Here is a 17,950-nt window from a genome sequence, read left to right on the forward strand (position 1 = left end):
AACTCCTCCAAGAGGTCTTCCTTGACTAAACCCTCATTTCCTATTCTCCTACTCCCTTCTGCATTGCCTGACTTGCTTCCTTTATTCACCCCCTCCTGCTCCACAGTACATATGTACATATCCGTAATTTATTTATTTGTATTGATGTATCTCCCATTCTAGGCCATGAACTCATTGTGGGCAGGGAATGTGTCACTTATATTGTTGTGTTGTACTCTTCCAAGTGCTTATCAGTGTTATGCACACTATAAGCACTCAGTAAACAACTCACTGTATTCAGGAAATGCATCTAAAAAATCTGTTATATTGTACTTTCCTGAACACTTAATACGATACTCTACACACAATAAATGCTTAAATAAATGTGATTGATTGATTGACAGGAACTCTATCTAACCTGACTGTCCTGTGTCTACCCCAGTGCTTAGTACTTTACCTGGCACGTAGTAAATGCTTAATAAATACCATTTCAAATAGAAAGATCTGAATACTATTGGGTCAGTTTTATGACTTCTTTGGCTGGGACTCCAAATGCAATTTAGAATGCCTCTTTTCAATAGAAAATATGCTCTAATGAAAAGGTTTAATTAAACGTGTTGGTGCATACAGAGTGAAAATCAAAGATCCTTGGGAAAGAGGCTTTACTCTAAACTCACTGATCAGATATTTTTGAGAACAGTAAATTACTTTCAGTCAGATTATTTTTCTAATATTGTCTCTGTAAAACAGCATTTAGGGTAGTAGGACAGCTTCACATAAGCTTGTGCCAATATTTTTTCAGTAATTTTCTAGGCAAATATCTAAATCCAGCAGTGGTGCTTCTTATAAACATCACTATATTTTGTGTTTGAGGAAATCACAACCATAGTTAGAGTCCTGGGAATCTTGGCCAGCACAAGAACCTGGAAATTGGTTGTTATTTTATTACTTTGGCTACATGGATAATCTCCCTCCTATTCTGCAGTCATGCATTTCCTCCTGCATGGAAGAAATCTCTACTTGGATGTCTTGCCACACCTCAAACTTAATATGTGAAAAACAGAACTCCTCATTTTCCCTTCAAACCCTGTCCTTCCCCTGACTTTTGCATCACTGTAGGCAACATCACCGTCCTCCCTGCATCACAAGCCCATAACTTTGGCATGATCCTCAACTCATCTATGTCATTCACCCCCCATAGTCTATCATTAATCCTATTGATTCTAGTTTCCTGACAACTCTAGAATCTGCTCCCTTCTCTCTACTCTGACTGCATTCATGCTGGTCTAAGTACTTACCATATACTGCCTTGACTACTGCATCAGCCTCCTCATTAACCTCCTTATCTCTAGTCTACCCATTTCAGTCAATACTTTGGTTGCACAGATTATTTTTCTACAAACAAGTTCTATACATATCTCCCATCAAAAATCTCTAATCGTTACTCATCCATCCTCATATCAAACAGAAACCCCTTCCCATTTGCTTTAAGGTCTACCTCTCTTAGTCACTCACTCATCTCCCACTACAAACAAACCCACACTCTTCATTCTTCTAATGCCAACGTACTTATTGTACCTCAGTCTCATCTCTCTTAACACCGACCTTTTGCTCATGTCCTCTCTCTGGCCTTGAATTCTCTCTCTCTTCCTATCTCACAGACCACCATTTTACTCATCTTCAAAGTCCTGCCTGAATTATTATCTACTCTAAGAAACCTTTCCTAACCACTCATTTGCTTACCCTATTTGCTTACCCACCTGTGTCAACTATACTCCTGGGCCTGAACCCCTTAAGCACTGTGATAGTCACCCCAGCCCCAGCCCCATAAAATATCTTTATTTTGTCACTTCCCCTTGCTGTAATTTATTTGGAGATCTGTCTTCCGCCCAGTAGATTGAAAGCTCCTTGAGGGCAGGGATTGTGTCTACCAACTATACTGTACTATATTGTCCCAATCACTTAGTACACTTTTATGCACACAGTAAGCACTCATTACTGATTAATTGATCAACTGATTAACTGATTAACTGATTAATTGAGTTTGGAGTGGTTTGCTAGTGGCTCTTCATCTGAAGACAGAGATAAAGGTTACACCTTGAGAGGAAACTTGTAGGAAATAAAAAACATTGGGTTTTATTGAGTGCTTACGATGTAAACAGGACTGTACTTAGCCTCTGGAAAAGTACAATGCAACAGAGTTGGTAGACACGATCCCAGCACACAAAAAGTTTGCAGTCTGGAGATGAGCTCCCTTTGGTATAACTCACCAGAAACACTTAGGGTCAGTATCTGATTCTGTTAAAAAAATTATTAAACCAACTAGGAAACACAGATTTACACTAAATATTTACTTGCACAATTGTCCAAAACTCACATGTTCATGATGAAACTATTGCCCAAACCCAACTGCCACCTACTGGGTAACATTGAAAACATTGATGTAGGGTTGAAAAATAGCTTTTGTATATGAAGTTCTGGTAGTTTTACCCTATCGAGATATAAGAGGTAAAGATACAGTTATGGATATTGAGAAGCACTGTAGCTAAGTGAATACAGCACGGGCCTGGGAGTCAGAAGACCTGGGTTCTTGTCCTGACTCCTCTGCTTGTCTACTGTGTGACTATTCCTCACTTACCACATCTGTAAAATGGGGATTAAGACTCCGAGCCCCAGGTGGATCATGGACTGTGTCCAAGCTGATTTGCTTGGCTCTACTCTAATGCTTAGTACAGTGCTTGTCACAGAGTAAGCACTTAGCCAATACCATGAAGAAATATAGATGTAATCTTATTAGCAATGACGGTATTGTACTTTCTATAAGTCATTAGCTTGCCAAAAGTCTCTCTCTCTGTCTCTCTCTCTTCCCTTTCCTTTACTTTGTCCCTTCCTCCACAAGTGAATGAACGCAATAATTCCCAGAAGTCTTTGTATACCTGGGAGCAATGCACTGCTTCAAATATTAGAGTATATGTGCTCTGGAAATTTTTGGATGCCAGGGAAATAAGATCCCAAATTGTATATTTGATACTTTAAACAGGATTTATTCCTTATCAATATTTTTTTTTCTTTTAAACAGTTACTCAGGGGCACATAATTGGCACTGAAATGGTCCAGATGGGCTATCATTTTTATTTCCTCATTAAAACTTGGTTGCAGTTCTTACAATTTCCAGGCAGTCTGGAGTAAATGCCACAGCATCTTCTCAGGATAAGGAGTTATGTGTTCTGAGGCTGACCTGGGCTGATATAGCAATTAAGAGTGTAGAAATACTTAGATGCTCAAATAATAATAATGTTGGTATTTGTTAAGCGCTTACTATGTGCCGAGCACTGTTCTAAGCGCTGGGGTAAACACAGGGGAATCAGGTTGTCCCACATGGGGCTCACAGTCTTAATCCCCATTTTACAGATGAGGGAACTGAGGCACAGAGAAGTTAAGTGACTTGCCCACAGTCACCCAGCTGACAAGTGGCAGAGCTAGGATTTGAACTCATGAGCCCTGACTCCAAAGCCCGTGCTCTTTCCACTGCGCCACGCTGCTTCTCAAAGTTATTGAGCACACATGTATAGACCTGGGGAGAGAGATTGAGGACATATGGCTATTGCCATAGTTATGGCTTCATAACTATGCCATAGTTATGAAGAAAAAGTACTTTGCACTGAGAAGAGAATACAGTTCTTAGAAGTCTTAGAATTGCTTAGACTTCTTCAGTTTATGAGTTTTTGTAGACTAATAGAGACGTAACCCTAGGGGTGGAGTGCTAGTGTTTAAAATATTGTACCCCTCTGTGCTGTATCTCCAAATAATACAAAACTGAACTTGTTTTGTTGGGGTTTTTTTATATTACATTTTGTAGCTTTATAATTTCTTTTCTGGCCCTAAATAGGATAATTACTTTTTCTATCTATATTGTTATTTTGCACAGAACTATCAATGATAAGCATTTAGGATAGTTTTCTGCACATTTATATTCTGAATAAATATCATTCATTGATTGATTGAATCAAGAATATCAAGCACTTACTTTGCAAAAAAAACAAAACAGACTAAGCATTTGGGAGAGTGCAGTTGAGTTGGTAGACATAACTCCTGCTATTTATCTGGATTCTATTTATCTTGATTCTATTTATCTTGATTCTATTTACTTCTATTGTTCTTGTCTGTCCATCTCCCCCGATTTGACTGTAAACCTGTCAAAAGGCAGAGACTGTCTCTATCTGTTACCGATTTGTACATTCCAAATGCTTAGTACAGTGCTCTGCACATAGTAAGCGTTCAATAAATACTATTGAATGAATGAATGAATAGTAAGCGCTCAATAAATACTATTGAATGAATCGATGAATAGGAGCTTATATTCTAATGGTGGAGACAGACATTAAAATAAACTGCATGCAAGGGAAAGAACTGAGTATAAGGATATGTGCATAAGTTCCATGGGGTATGGGGGAAGTACATGGAGGTATGGGAGAAGTACATATGTCTGCTGCATCACCTTGGGCCAGTCACTGAACTCTGAGCCTCAGTTACTTCATCTGTAAAATGGGGATTAAGAGTGTTAGGCCCATGTGGTATAGGGACTGTGTCCAACCTGATTCACTTGAATCTACTCCAGCGCTTAGTACAGTTCTTGGAACAGAGTAAGTGCTTAACAAGTCCCATTATTATTATTATTATTATTACCTAACTGCCTAAGGGATGGGACTATGCAAGGCTGAGGCAGTAAGGTGGGCAAAGTAGTGTGGGAGGATAGGAGCTTTGTAAGGGAAGTCTTCCTGGAAGAGGGTGATTTAGTAGTACTTTGAAGTTGAGAAAAGTATTGGCCCGTTGGAGAGGAAGGGGGAAGGAGTTCTAGGCAGTCAGGAAGGCATGAGCTGGGGGTTGATGGCAGGACAGCAAGAGTGAGGGATGGGGAGTAGGTCACATTAGAGCAGCCAAGTGAATAGCCTGGGTTGGTTGTAGTTGGAGAGGAGAAAAGGTGAGTAAGGGGGAGAGAGCTGATTGAGTGCCCTGAATTGGCTGATGAGCGGTTTCTGCTTGTTAAGTAGATAGATGGGCAATCACTGCAGGAACTTAAGGAGTGAATAGCTGTAGGAAGGTTGAATTTTTTTTTTTTGAAAGACTAGCTCGGCAACAGAATGAATTATGTACTAGAGATGGAGGAGAATGGAGGCAGGGGAGGTCAGCAAGGAAGCAGATATAGTAGTTGAGATGGGATATGACAAGTGTTCAAACAGAGCAGAAGCAGTTTAGATGTAGAGGAAGGAAGGAATTCTGGAAACACGTATCTCCTTGTTTGGCTTTGATTGTTTTAAAGAAATGTTGATAAATATTATATTTCTGAAATAATCTTTCGCAGTATTGAAAAGGACATCTGGATATAATACATTCCTCAGAAAGTTCCTGGCAGGCTCAATGGAATATAATATATGTCATGAGAGTACTTAATGGCAAGGCAGTTACACTATCAATGACTGTATTATTAATCAGTCAGCAGGTCTGGGTAGAACACTATCTAGAACACTTCAGAGAATAGTTAGTAGAAACATTCCCTGCCCTCAAGGAAATTGCAATCTATTTTACCATCATTTACATTTTCTGGTATCTATGTTTGACATCTAAGCCAATTTGGAGTCTGAATAAGGCATGTTGCAATGGTGCAAGATCCTTCATTCCATGCTGCAATGCCTCAGAGGACAGCACCAGGATTTAGATGCTTCTAAGTAGGTATTACTCATCTGCCCATTCAACCTTTCTTAAATGAATTTGGAAAGCTATTAGTCCACTGCATTCTGAAAAATCTTCCAGGGAAAGAATACAACTGGCAGGGATGAGATAATCTAAAAGTGGCACTGGGCAAATCAATGCCACTGTAATCCATTCCTTCAGAAATTTTTTTGGTCCTGAAGCCTTTATGATTGGAAGAAGGCTTACTTGTCATTCCTCCGTCTTCATCATCAGTAAGAGGAGGCCTTCACATTTCTTCTTGATTATATACGATAGTGCCTCACACCTTTATAGTCATGGAATTTCCTAGTATTTTGTATTCCATTTCTTTCTTGAATGAATGCCCAATCTTTCTTGGCTTGGCCTCTGTGGATGAAAATGGAGACTAGATTCTCACTTACCAGTATAACAATAATCCCTCCTGTCAGAAGACAGCTAAATCCTTCTTTGGATCTAATTTTTCCTATATGTTTAATAACCTTAATTGCTATAACCTTTTTTTATAAATCCTATTTTCCAATCTTTTAATGACTCCAGGGATTTGCTGTAGATCCTCACCGTATTCTCTATCTCTTAAATTGAAACATTTCACTCGACTCAGAATCCAAAAAAAGCCTTTTATTCTCTATGCATGGGTCAACTTCAAAAGGGATTCCACCTTTGGATTTGGATTTGGAAGTAGAATTTGACAGTCATCTCACTGGGGGCTCTACCATATAGAAATGAAGGCAAATTCTCAGATTTTGCCATTTCCAGTATTTCATTGACAGGAGTGTAGAAAGCTTACTGTGAGCACCACACCATTTCTGGTTGGCAACCCAGAAGGCCACCATGATGGAAACTCTGCCCAGTATTGTGGCCCTCTATGCCCAGATCAGCCACCTCCTGCCACTGCAGACCACTACAACTAAAGCCCTGTCCCAGAACTTCTAGAACTTTCAGACCCCCAGTGAGACAGCTGTGGTTGTATGTAAATGTTCTTGCCGGAGCCTTCAAGTGGCATGTTCTCCCTTCAAGAACTGACCCAATTGTTGGATAGTTGCTTGTTACCTTGTTATTTTTTCTTTAATGGTATTTGTTAAGTGTTTACTATGTCTCAAACACTGTTCTAAACAATGGGGCAGGTACATGCTAATTAGTTTGATTAACATCTCGGTGCTGCATGGGGCTAATAGTCCAAGTAGGTTTGTTGTTCTTGTAACTAATTTGTGTTATTATCTTTGCCTTTACTTGTTTTCAATATCTGTCCTACCTCCCTTAAGTTTTGAACCCTATGTCGGACAAAGAATCTGTTTGATATAATCATCTTTTATTATCCTCAGTGTTTTACACATAGTAATATTAATAATAGTAATTATGATATTTGTTAAGTGCTTACTATGTGCAAAGCACTGTTCTAAATGCTAGGGTTGATACAAGGTAATCAGTTTGCCCCACAGTCTTAATCCCCATTTAACAGATGAGGTAACTGAGGCACAGAGAAATTAAGGGACTTGTCCAAAGTCACAAAGCTGATAAGTGGTGGAGCTGGGATTAGGCTCTTGGTAATTACTTTAGTACTAACCAAGGCTCTGTTTTATCTTTTCATTCTGTTTGGAGGTGGGAATACTGTTTTGTTTGTTTGGGTTTTTTCTTGCTCCAGCTGTGTCATAAATTACAAATTAATTAGGGAAACAGAATGACCTAATGGATAGAGCCTGGGCCTAGGAGATAGGACACCTGGGTTCTAATCCTGACTCTACCGCTAGCCTGCTGTGTGACCTTGCTCAAATCACTTAACTTCTCTTTACCTCAGTTTGTTCATCTGTAAAATTAAATACCAGTTATCACTTTCTTTCATGAGATAGAGACTGTGCCCAATGTGATTGTCTCTAATTATTTAATTGATATTAATGTCTATCTCCCCTTCTATATTCTAAGCTTTTGTGGAGGTGATCATGTCTACCAATTCCATCATATTGTACTCTCCCAAGTCCTTGTACAGTACTCTACAGAAAATAATTGCTCAATAAATACCCCCAATTAATTATCTACCCCAGGTTTTAGTACAGTATTTAGCACAATCATAAGTGCTTACAAATATATCATTATTGTTTTTATTATTATTATGATTATATGTCAGTAAGAACTTGGCAAATATATATCAGGGGAAAAACATCAGCTCTACTGCATATTACTCCAAGAACTGTAACGGAATCTCCCACAAGACTTGTCAAAGTGATTCATTTGCACATTCAATAATAGCAATGATTGCCTTTGCGATGATCCTTGCTTGACCACAGGTACATTTCCTATCTTTAGAGGGTTCAACATAAACTTTTGTTTGCTTTGTGTGGTCACTGGTAGAAGTTCACGTGTCATTTTCCTTGACATTGTCTATTTTGTCTCATTTGACCCCAAATGAAAATTTATTTTCCATGACCCAGCAGACAGATGGTTTTAGCAGTAATTCTGCTCAGGCAGAAAGCTATCAATCTAACTATAAGGGTTCAGACTGATGTTAGAGATTCATATAAGGACATCAGGTATAAAAGTTGGATAAAAATCTACCTCCAAGACCCTGGTGATTGTATAACTGAAAATAAGATATTAATTACAGAATATAAGTTTATTCTCATAAAACAAAAGGTAAGGATGATTCTTTTTCTGGGAGATAGAATGACCATAAATGACCATTTGAAAGTTAAGAACCTCATGATATGCAAGGAAAGCGACATGAAGAAAATTTGTTAGATGATGGAATATTTATTTGCCTTTTAAAAATAAATTTAAATATTTGTTGTTTTTTTTAATCAATGGTATGCATTGAGCATTTACTGTGTGCAAGACACTGAACTAAGCACTTCATAAAACACAGTATAGAAGAGGAGGTATAGACCATTCCTGCCCAGAAAGAGTGTAATGTTATTTATGCTGTCTATAAAAATTGAAAATCATTGTAGCTCTTTGAGAAAGTGCTGCACTTTTTATCTACAGACCAGATTGCTCTGTGCTTTTCTAAAGAAATTATGGCATGGAACTGTATGCCATCACTTCTAGAGAGAATGTGGACAAGTTTTATTTCTAATAGTGCCAGATTGTTAAAGAGCAAAATAATGAAGTCAGTCACTAAGAAATGTTAATCTGGCAGAAAAGAAGTCTGATATTTCAATAAAAAATCCTTTATAACACTAACAATAAATATGCTTATAAAAATTAATTTTCTCTATTTTCTCTAATCTCTAATCCAGTCTCAATAATTTTATGATTTATGTCCAATGTTATACACATCCAAAGTTTACTTGCTCCTTGTCCTAATACTGCATCTTTTGAAATATTTAATACAAAAAGGGATTGATGGTAGCTCACAACTCTACTAGTGGATTATGATATTATTACACAAAATTGTAATAGAGGTCATAAATAAGTTTATAATATGGCATCTAACACCTAATAGGGCTGGCACTACCTAAGTCTGCTTTGAGGAAAGATATTAGTAGGTTCTTATTTCCACGGCCTTCCTTTCTTCTCTCACTGTCTCTGTCTCAGTTTCTGTCTGTGTTTCTTTCTCAGTGTCTGTCTCTGTATCTTTATATGCCCTGATACCTGGGAGTCAGATAAAACTAAACACCTTATTAAGCACTTTGGGGATTACAACATAAGAAGGCTAAACATTCCCTGTCATTACAATTACATTCTCACAGCCCTTGGGCAGGTTTGCGAGTTAGGGAATATGTTTGTCTGGCATAGGGATTCAGGAACTACTTTAATTAAGATATGAATCCCCTTATGTGTTGCCTTCTGACTGATGAGTTATAGGTGATGAAACGTGTCGAAAGGCTGCAAAGTTGAAATTTCTGATTTTGTCCACCTCCACACACTGGCTACATTAGTCTTTTTACAGTAATAATGAAAGGCACAATTTTCAGAGACTGATATATGGGAAGTCGCTGTGCTGAGGTATTTTAAAAGTATATTTAATTACATCACGGACACTGAGACCAACAGCAAACCTCGTATGTGGATAACTTTGTGTTTTGCTAAACATTTTTGTTTTATAACTGACAGCTACAATTTTAGAGTAAATATATATATCTCCTTCAAGAGTCCTTGCTTAATACCCTTATTTCTCCTTACTTCTGCCTTCTGCATCACATATTTACTTGAATTTTTACTCTTTAAGCACTTGATATTCACCCAACGCAGCTCCACACACTTGTGAACACATCCATAATTTATTTTAAAGCCTGTCTACCCCTTCAGACTGTAAACTCTCTGTGGTAAGGGAATGTGTATACCAACTCTGTTGTGTTTGACTCTCCCAAGCGCTTACTACAGTGCCCTGAACCCATTAAGCACTCAATAAATGTCATTGGATTGTTTTACTGCTTAAACCTGAGTACAATAACTTCATAAAACATGTGTAATGCTCATTTTAATTTAGCACTATCAATTGTCTTTGTAGGTCAACTGGAGTGGGGAAACTTTTAAATGGTTTTGTCCTGTTGTCTGTGGGCCCAGCTGAAACTAAAACCCAGAAGTCCCATCTTCTCACCACACTCTGAATATTGGACAGCAGTCCCCAGTTGGCCTTGCTGTAATGTCGGTTGCCAACCTATCCTGGTAAGTTAATACCTTGGAGATGTAAAATGTTCCATTTTTTTGGGAAATGTGGACCATCTTACTAGAGGGAAGAGGGTTTGAAGAAATCATGGCACTGACTAGTGGGAGGACTGCTTGAGGATGCTTGGGGCTGGCTCAGGAGAGGCAGAAGGAATATCAAGTAAGGTCTCAGCCACTCCCAGGATTCTGATAGCAATTATGATACTATAAAAAACAGGCAATAAATAATAAGCTAATCATGGACATGATAAGTCAATCAAGGGTATTTGTCAAGTTTAAGATTTTCTTCTAGTCTGTAAATTCCTTGTGGGCAGGGAATCATGTCTACCTACTCTGTATTTTTCTAAGCACTTAGTACAGTTCTCTAAACACACAGTCAGGGCTCAATAAATATCAATGATTGATTGAATACTAAGCAATAAGGGGGTGTAATCCTAACATTGACCTAAGGCTAATTTCATTCCTATCCCAATCTCAGCTATTGACCCAACACCACATTTGAATCCCCTGGGTTGGCCATTGATTTGATCCATAACTGAACTTCGATTTTTGATTGTGGATGAAATGGACTTAGCCATCCTTGATTATGAATTGCTTGTCAACTGTTTGCCAGGAGGCAGAGCTGAGTACAAAATCCAGTAATCCCTTAAGTGCATCCTGGGTAAACCTGATAATTCATCAGCATGACTGCCTCCTAGTATTAACCCTGTCTGTGAGGGAAATGGAGCCACTTTTTTACTTCCTAGACCTATTCTACACCCATTCTTATATGTGGTTGTTCAAACACTCCATCGCAGATCGTGTATCTATACCCGTCAATCCTGAGTAAAAATGATAAAAATAATGAATAGCAAAGAGGGAATCATGTTCCAGACTGAGTTTGTTCATATTTAAAATTCACTGAAGAAAATATAGGTTTAAAAAGGTCTTCTTCCGGCTTCTTCCCTGTATTCACAAGTACACAGTGTATTCTTATGTTTTCAGTGAAGCGACAGAAGTCACTTAGGCAAATTACCCTATCATGACTTAATCAAATAGATTGTGTTATCAACAAAATATTATTTAGAGCTGAGTCTGAACATAAATTCCCGAAATACAAAAATACATTTTTCCAAATACCTATTTGAAAATACATTTCAAGTATACAATTTTGGATTTTTTTGCCATTGTTCTTGTCTGCCTGTCTCCCCCGATTAGACTGTAAGCCCGTCAACAGCAGGGACTGTCTCTATCTGTTGCTGACTTGTTCATTCCAAGCGCTTAGTACAGTGCTCTGCACAGAGTAAGTGCTCAATAAATGCTATTGAATGAATGAATGAATTTTTTGAGTCAGCTTTGGTTTGTTACAGTTTTCTCTTTCTTATGTCACCTAGATCTATGTTTATAAATTGCTTTAATGTCCCAGACCTAGAATTCGGCTACATTGCCCTAAAGCAAATACATTCACTTAAGACAGGAATACCTTTTATAAAGTCTTCTTTGAAGCACAATATGAATGCAGTTATTCTTGAATTGGGGATCTTGAAGCCTGAATAGGCATTATTTGCATCAAGCCAAGTGTACAAATATGCAAATATATATGTATGCAAATACACTGTCCTGAAAATTCACCAAGACCATTAGTCTACTCCAGGATGGAGTGGTCATTCAAATAAAGAGTTGGGTGGTGCCAAATTTAACTCTTTCTCCAACACTACAGGTGTAAAGTAGGGCTCTTGGGAAAGTTCAGCCATGCTCATCACTTTGCTATTTTATTTGAGAGTAAATGAGGGATCTGGAAGTTAGAGGACCTGAATTCTAATTCTGGTTCTGCCACATGACTGTTGTGTGACCTTGCTGTCCTCTGTGATCAAATCCTATTCCCTTCTACTTAGACTGTGGGACCCATGTAGGACCAGGATTGTGTTCAACCTAATTGACTTGTATCTACCCCAGTGCTCAGAACAGTATCTGGCACATAGTAAACACTTAGTAAGTACCATTATTATCTAGAAACTGTAGTCATAACAATCTACTACTCCACCAGTAAAGGTTTACAGCTATTTGATCACCAGCTTCCAGATGAAGAACCTGAGACACACAAAAGTTGTGGTCAGGTCAACACCAGAGCTGAATTAGAACCTGGATCTCCTGACTCCCACTTTCATGTTCTTTCCCTTTAGCCCGCTTACATACCGAAACCATATAGCTTTATGCAGAGTGAATTATTTTCCAGCAAAGTTTGTTTTTATATACTTTAGTTTGTGAATTTTAATCAGAAGACAATAGAAAGGAGCTCTAATGTAGAATGGAAAATAAGGGGTAGTTGAAATACGTCACAGTAGAATGAACTCTTAGCGTAGACCAGAGCATTTCTAAAAGTTTCATATAAAAATCCACCTCAATGGTTTAAAGGCATGATTTCAAGGAGAGTAATGTAGAACCCTTAAATTTTCATATTTTGAGTTCTAAAGCTTTTTTTATGTATTCGCTTTCCCAATTTCTAAAGAAAATACTACAAACTGTAATTTTATCTTTCATCTCATAGTTTCCATGACCAAAAGTTTCAGAAATAAATGGAGTCATTTTTCATAATGTGCACGTGGTAAAGGCCTAGCACTGTGACGTATCTTCCCTGAAATATTATCTGTAGCTTTCAATGTGAACAACTGTGATGTGCATCGAGTAACCGCCCTTTGATGTGAAATGATTGTAACTGTCACGTATTTCAAATATATTATGAATGAATTATAGAATTATATAGAATTCCTAATGATTCCTCTAAAAGGTAGCACAAACGCCCACTTCTCAAAAGTTTTAAAATGATATTCTTCTATTTATAGGATTAATATTTAATTGCAGTTACTTGGAGAGGACCTCCAGGTTGCATTTAACTCTTCCGAATAGAAATTTGAAGCTGCAATGACTGTTGAATTTCATGAATCTGACAGATCATTTTGTATACCTCGACACTTTTAATTGATTGACCTAGAAAAGGAATTTGTTTATTTCTTTGGAAAACAGCTTACATTTCTGGAGCCAAAGTTTATAGTTTCTGTGTTAAAATAGCATCTATGAGTCATGAGTCACATAAGACAGAATGTATGCCTTCTTCAGAAAGTTTTGACACGTTTTGGTTGTTTTCAAGGACAAAGTAGATTAAATATTTGTGTATATTCTATATAGATTTTTCATTTGTACTCAAAGAAGATACCACTCATTTTGAAATATATCCACTGCTGCAAAAGACAATCCCGCATCCACAATAATTCTAGCTGTATTATGTGTATACACAAAGCTTGATCCTTGTTGTACTACCATGTTTGCGGTATAGCAATCCCTGACACTGTCTTTAATTATCTCCCTTTGATTTTACCCTAATATAAAGGGTGAATTAAGAGACAATTGGATAGATGGGGAAAAACATCGGGAGTCCTAGTGGTGAATGCTAGGTGTTGACGATTTTTGTGCGTGTTTATGTGCCAGGATTTCCCACAGAGATGAATTCAATCCCTCTTCATAGTAGAGAAACATTTGATATTGCACATTTTGGTAATCCTTGTTCTCTACTCAACTCTGAAGGTATTTCGCTCATCCAAATTGACTCCAACCAGCAGAGTTATAAAGGCCTAGACAGCAACTAGCACAGGAAGTGGAGGGAGTGACTAAGACAGACAAGGATTGCACTTTCATCTTACTATTATTCCTATTTACCAGCAGAAATTCCCAGAACAGATATCTCTGTGCCTGTCCTACTTGAATGAGAAGGTCAACAGGGAGAGGAGACAATGGAGTGAGGAGGCAAAGAAAAGGCAAAGGAGAGGAGGATTGTTTTTGATCACCCAGACCAGGTCAACATTACACATGTCAGGCACATATGGACTCCTAATCAGAAAGACCATCTGTTCAGGCCTTTGCCAGCAGGGGACCAGTGAACCTGGCTCAGCAGATCAAGATCTAATCCATCTGAGACATGATCCAGGCCTATCTGAAAAGGAAAGATTTCAAGGATTGAGAGACTACAACCTCTGTTTCTATTTTCCTTTAGACACTTTGAGAATCAAGAAATTCTTGTTTCTAATCAACATGTAATGCTGGAATTTAAGTCCATTAATTGCTTGGCTAATTGCTACTAGATATCACACAACGAAAGATTGACTTCCCTTGAGTATATTTAACTTGAAAAGTTGCTTAGTCTCACACTACAGAGTATGATTGCATGACTGCAGACATTGCCTTATTCAGATTTGCATGCATTGAAGATTTAAATGAAACATAAGTTGAAATTACGAGTGTCAGTGTCATAGTAGTAGTTGGTGGGGAAAACTATCCTTAATAATTATGTTGGTATTTGTTAAGTGCTTACTATGTGCAGAGCACTGTTCTAAGCGCTGGGGTAGATACAGGGTAATCAGGTTGTCCCACGTGAGGCTCACAGTTAATCCCCATTTTATAGATGAGGGAACTGAGGCATAGGAAAGTTAAGTGACTTGCCCACAGTCACACAGCTGACAAGTGACAGAGCTGGGATTCTAACCCATGACCTCTGACTCCCCAGCCGGGCTCTTTCCACTGAGCCACGCTATCCTTAAGAAAATGTTGGATACTTTCCTGAATTTAGGTATTCCAATGTCAACATTTGTTTTGAACATAGCTATGCAGCAGTTTATCTGCAGTTTATGCAGATGATAGGAAGCAGCATGGCCAAGTGGATAGAGCACAAACCTGGTAGTCAGAAGGGAGGCTAATTCCGGCTCTGACATTAATCTGCTGTGTGACTCGGGGCAAGTTTCTTATCTTCTCTGTTCCTCCATGCCTTCATCCGTAAAATGGGGATTGAGACTGTGAGCCCCATATGGGGCATGAACTGTGTCTAACCTGATTAGCTTACATCTACCCCAGTGCTTAATACAGTGGCTGGCACATAGTAAGCATTCAACAAATACCATTAAGAAAAAAGATAACCTCTGTCATGATTTGCTACAGCACAGAGTTAGTTGGTATTTCTTTATTATTTCACACTTTCCAAGAAAAAGTCAGATGTTCAGAAATTCAAATCATAATGACAAAAGATTAAAGATTTAGTATACAAAGTGAGCTGTTTTTCCAGAAAGAATATTCAGTTTGGGCACATGCAAAATAGCCTCACTGAATATGTCTTGAGTCCCAAATTGCTTTCATCAACTAGAATTTATGAAAATGAGTATTTTTTCCCTCAAAATAAGCAATTTATATTAGCTTAACCACTTCTTGTTTCCAGATAACTGTAATGAAGCCTTACCTATAATAAATTGATATTGAAAATGGCCCCTTATATGCTGTATTATTATTGTTTTTTTAGAAATATTCTCCATCATCATATTAGGCACCCATTAAGTTTCCACAGAATGTAGTCCATAGAAATTACATTTGTTAAAAAAAAAACTTATTTTGAGGATCTATTTCAGTTCAAAGCAAGATTACTCTCCGGCATGCTTTATTTAGCTACTTTGCAGGTTAGTCTTAAGCAATGATCTTCCTCTTTGCACAGGAGACTAGAGACCTTAAAACTGAAAATAATACAGCATCAGCAATAATAATTCAGTTGAGTTAAATTAGGATTAATTCTGTCTGAGTCTCTGCTTGAAAAGGCCTTCCCTCAGCTCCCATTTCCCCTATTTAACCTTCCCCCCGAAATCACCTATGCTTTTGGGTCTTTAATTAATTAATTGATTAATTAATCGCTGATGGTATTTGTTAAGCACTTAAGAAAAGTTAAGTGACTTGCCCAAAGTCACACAGCTGACAAGCGGCAGATCCGGGATTAGAACCCATGACATCTGACTCCCAACTCCGTGATCTTTCCACTGAACCACACTCCTTAAGACTGTAAAATTGTTATGGGCAAGGAATATGTCTACCAACTCTATTTCATTGTACTCTCCCAAGTGCTTAGTATAGTGGTCTGTACACAGTAAGTGCTTAATAAATACCCCTGACTAAGACCTTTGATAGTTACCCTTCCTCTAGCCTCATCTGCACTTATTTACAGATCCTTATATTCTGCAATTTCCCCTATTTGTAATTTATTTTCATCTCTGTCTCCCCCTCTGAATTTTAAGTTGCTTTCTGGCAGAAATCATGTCTACGAACTCTATTATATAATATTCTCCCAATCACTTAGTACAGTGCTTTGCACACAGTAAGTGCTCCTTAAATTGGGGATTATTTTTTACGCAGGTATTTAGAATTATAGATATGTGTTTCTGAGGGCAGGGATCATGCTTTCTACCTTTAATGAACTCTCTCAATTGCTTAGTTCAGCTTTCTGAACAAGATAGGTGCTCAGTAAGTACTTAGTGAGTGCTTACTTCATGCAGAGCACTGTACTAAGTGCTTGGGAGAGTACAGTATAACAATAAACAGACATATTCCCTGCCCACAACGAGTTTACAATCTAGACTTTAACAAAAATAAATAAATTACAGATAGAGGGGAAAAATTTAAAAACTTGAGTTGAATCTTTGATGAGATGGTTTAATTTACAATACATTCTCTGCATTCCCTCCAGTCATGCCTTAAAGAATTAAAGGTGGGAACAACTTTAAAGGGAACAATTTAAACTAAAATTAAATTTTAAAAAAACAAAACAAAACACACACAACACAGAAGTAGACCTTCACCTGTTCAGGTCTTTGGTCTCCCTTTGCACTCTCTTGCCTGCAGTGTGGATGGGCTAAACTTGGGCTGGTTGGTTGACCTATTTGCAGGGATGCCTAACTTTCTTATTCTCTCTAACCAAAATATCTGATGTCTGTTAACAAACAGTTCCCAGTTCTCTTAGTTTTGTTATGTGCATACCACTCCTTCTCTGTCAGTCCTGAAGATATAACAATCTTCCCTAAAGAATATAATTCATTCAGCAAAAATTCATTCTTCCATTCATTCACTTGTATGTATTGAGAGCTTACTGTGTGCACAGCACAGTACTAAGCACTTGGGAGAGTACATTACAACAATAAACAGTCACATTTCCTGCCCATAACGAGCTTACAGTCTAGATGGGGGTAGACAGACATCAGTACAAATAAATAAAATAAAATCACAGATATGTACATAAGTGCTGTGGGGATGGGTGGTGGGAGAGCAAAGGGAGCAAGTCAGGGCAATGCAGAGGATGTGGGAGATGAGGAATACTGGAGCTTAGCCTGGGAAGGCATCTTGGAGGAGAGGGTCCTTCAATAAGACTTTGAAGTAGGGGGAGAACAATTGTCTGTCAGATTTAAGGAGGAAAGGCATTCCAGGCCAGAGACTGGACATAGGCTAGGGATTAGTGGCGAGACAGGCAAGATTGAGGCACAGTGAGAAGGTTTGCACGAGAGGAGCAAAGTGTGCAAGCTGGATTGTAGAAGGAGAGAAGTGAGGTGAGGTAGAAGGGGGCAAGGTGGTGGAGTGCTTTAAAGGCAATGGTGAGGAGGTGTTTTGGTTTTTTTGATGCAGAGTTTTTTGAGGAGCAGGGTGACTCCTCTCTTCGTCTGTGTTGCCTTCTCTCAACTTCTGACTGTTTGATCTCATATCAACCAATTAATGATATTTATACAATGCTTATTAGGTGTAAACAACTGTATTAAGAGTTTGGGAGAGAACAGTCAAATAGCTTTTACAATCTATTGGGGGAGAT

The 17,950-nt window shown here is 38.2% G+C and overlaps 2 protein-coding genes across 3 annotated transcripts in view; both read left to right on the top strand.

Annotated features, from left to right (window-relative positions):
* Positions 1 to 10,237, top strand: part of LOC103168779 (vegetative cell wall protein gp1-like) — a 68,014-nt gene extending 57,777 nt beyond the window's left edge. The window contains exon 3 of the mRNA XM_029063572.1: positions 10,154 to 10,237. Within this exon, the coding sequence (XP_028919405.1) occupies positions 10,154 to 10,213 (60 nt within the window). The 3' untranslated portion in view covers positions 10,214 to 10,237. The remainder of the gene's footprint in view (positions 1 to 10,153) is intronic.
* Positions 10,186 to 17,950, top strand: part of OXR1 (oxidation resistance 1) — a 341,306-nt gene continuing 333,541 nt past the window's right edge. For both annotated transcript variants that reach the window (XM_029062165.1, XM_039911838.1), the window contains exon 1: positions 10,186 to 10,311. In XM_029062165.1, the coding sequence (XP_028917998.1) occupies positions 10,289 to 10,311 (23 nt within the window). In that variant the 5' untranslated portion in view covers positions 10,186 to 10,288. The remainder of the gene's footprint in view (positions 10,312 to 17,950) is intronic.

The sequence above is a fragment of the Ornithorhynchus anatinus genome, chromosome 4 (assembly GCF_004115215.2).
Source record: "Ornithorhynchus anatinus isolate Pmale09 chromosome 4, mOrnAna1.pri.v4, whole genome shotgun sequence".
In the NCBI taxonomy this organism is placed as follows: domain Eukaryota; kingdom Metazoa; phylum Chordata; class Mammalia; order Monotremata; family Ornithorhynchidae; genus Ornithorhynchus; species Ornithorhynchus anatinus.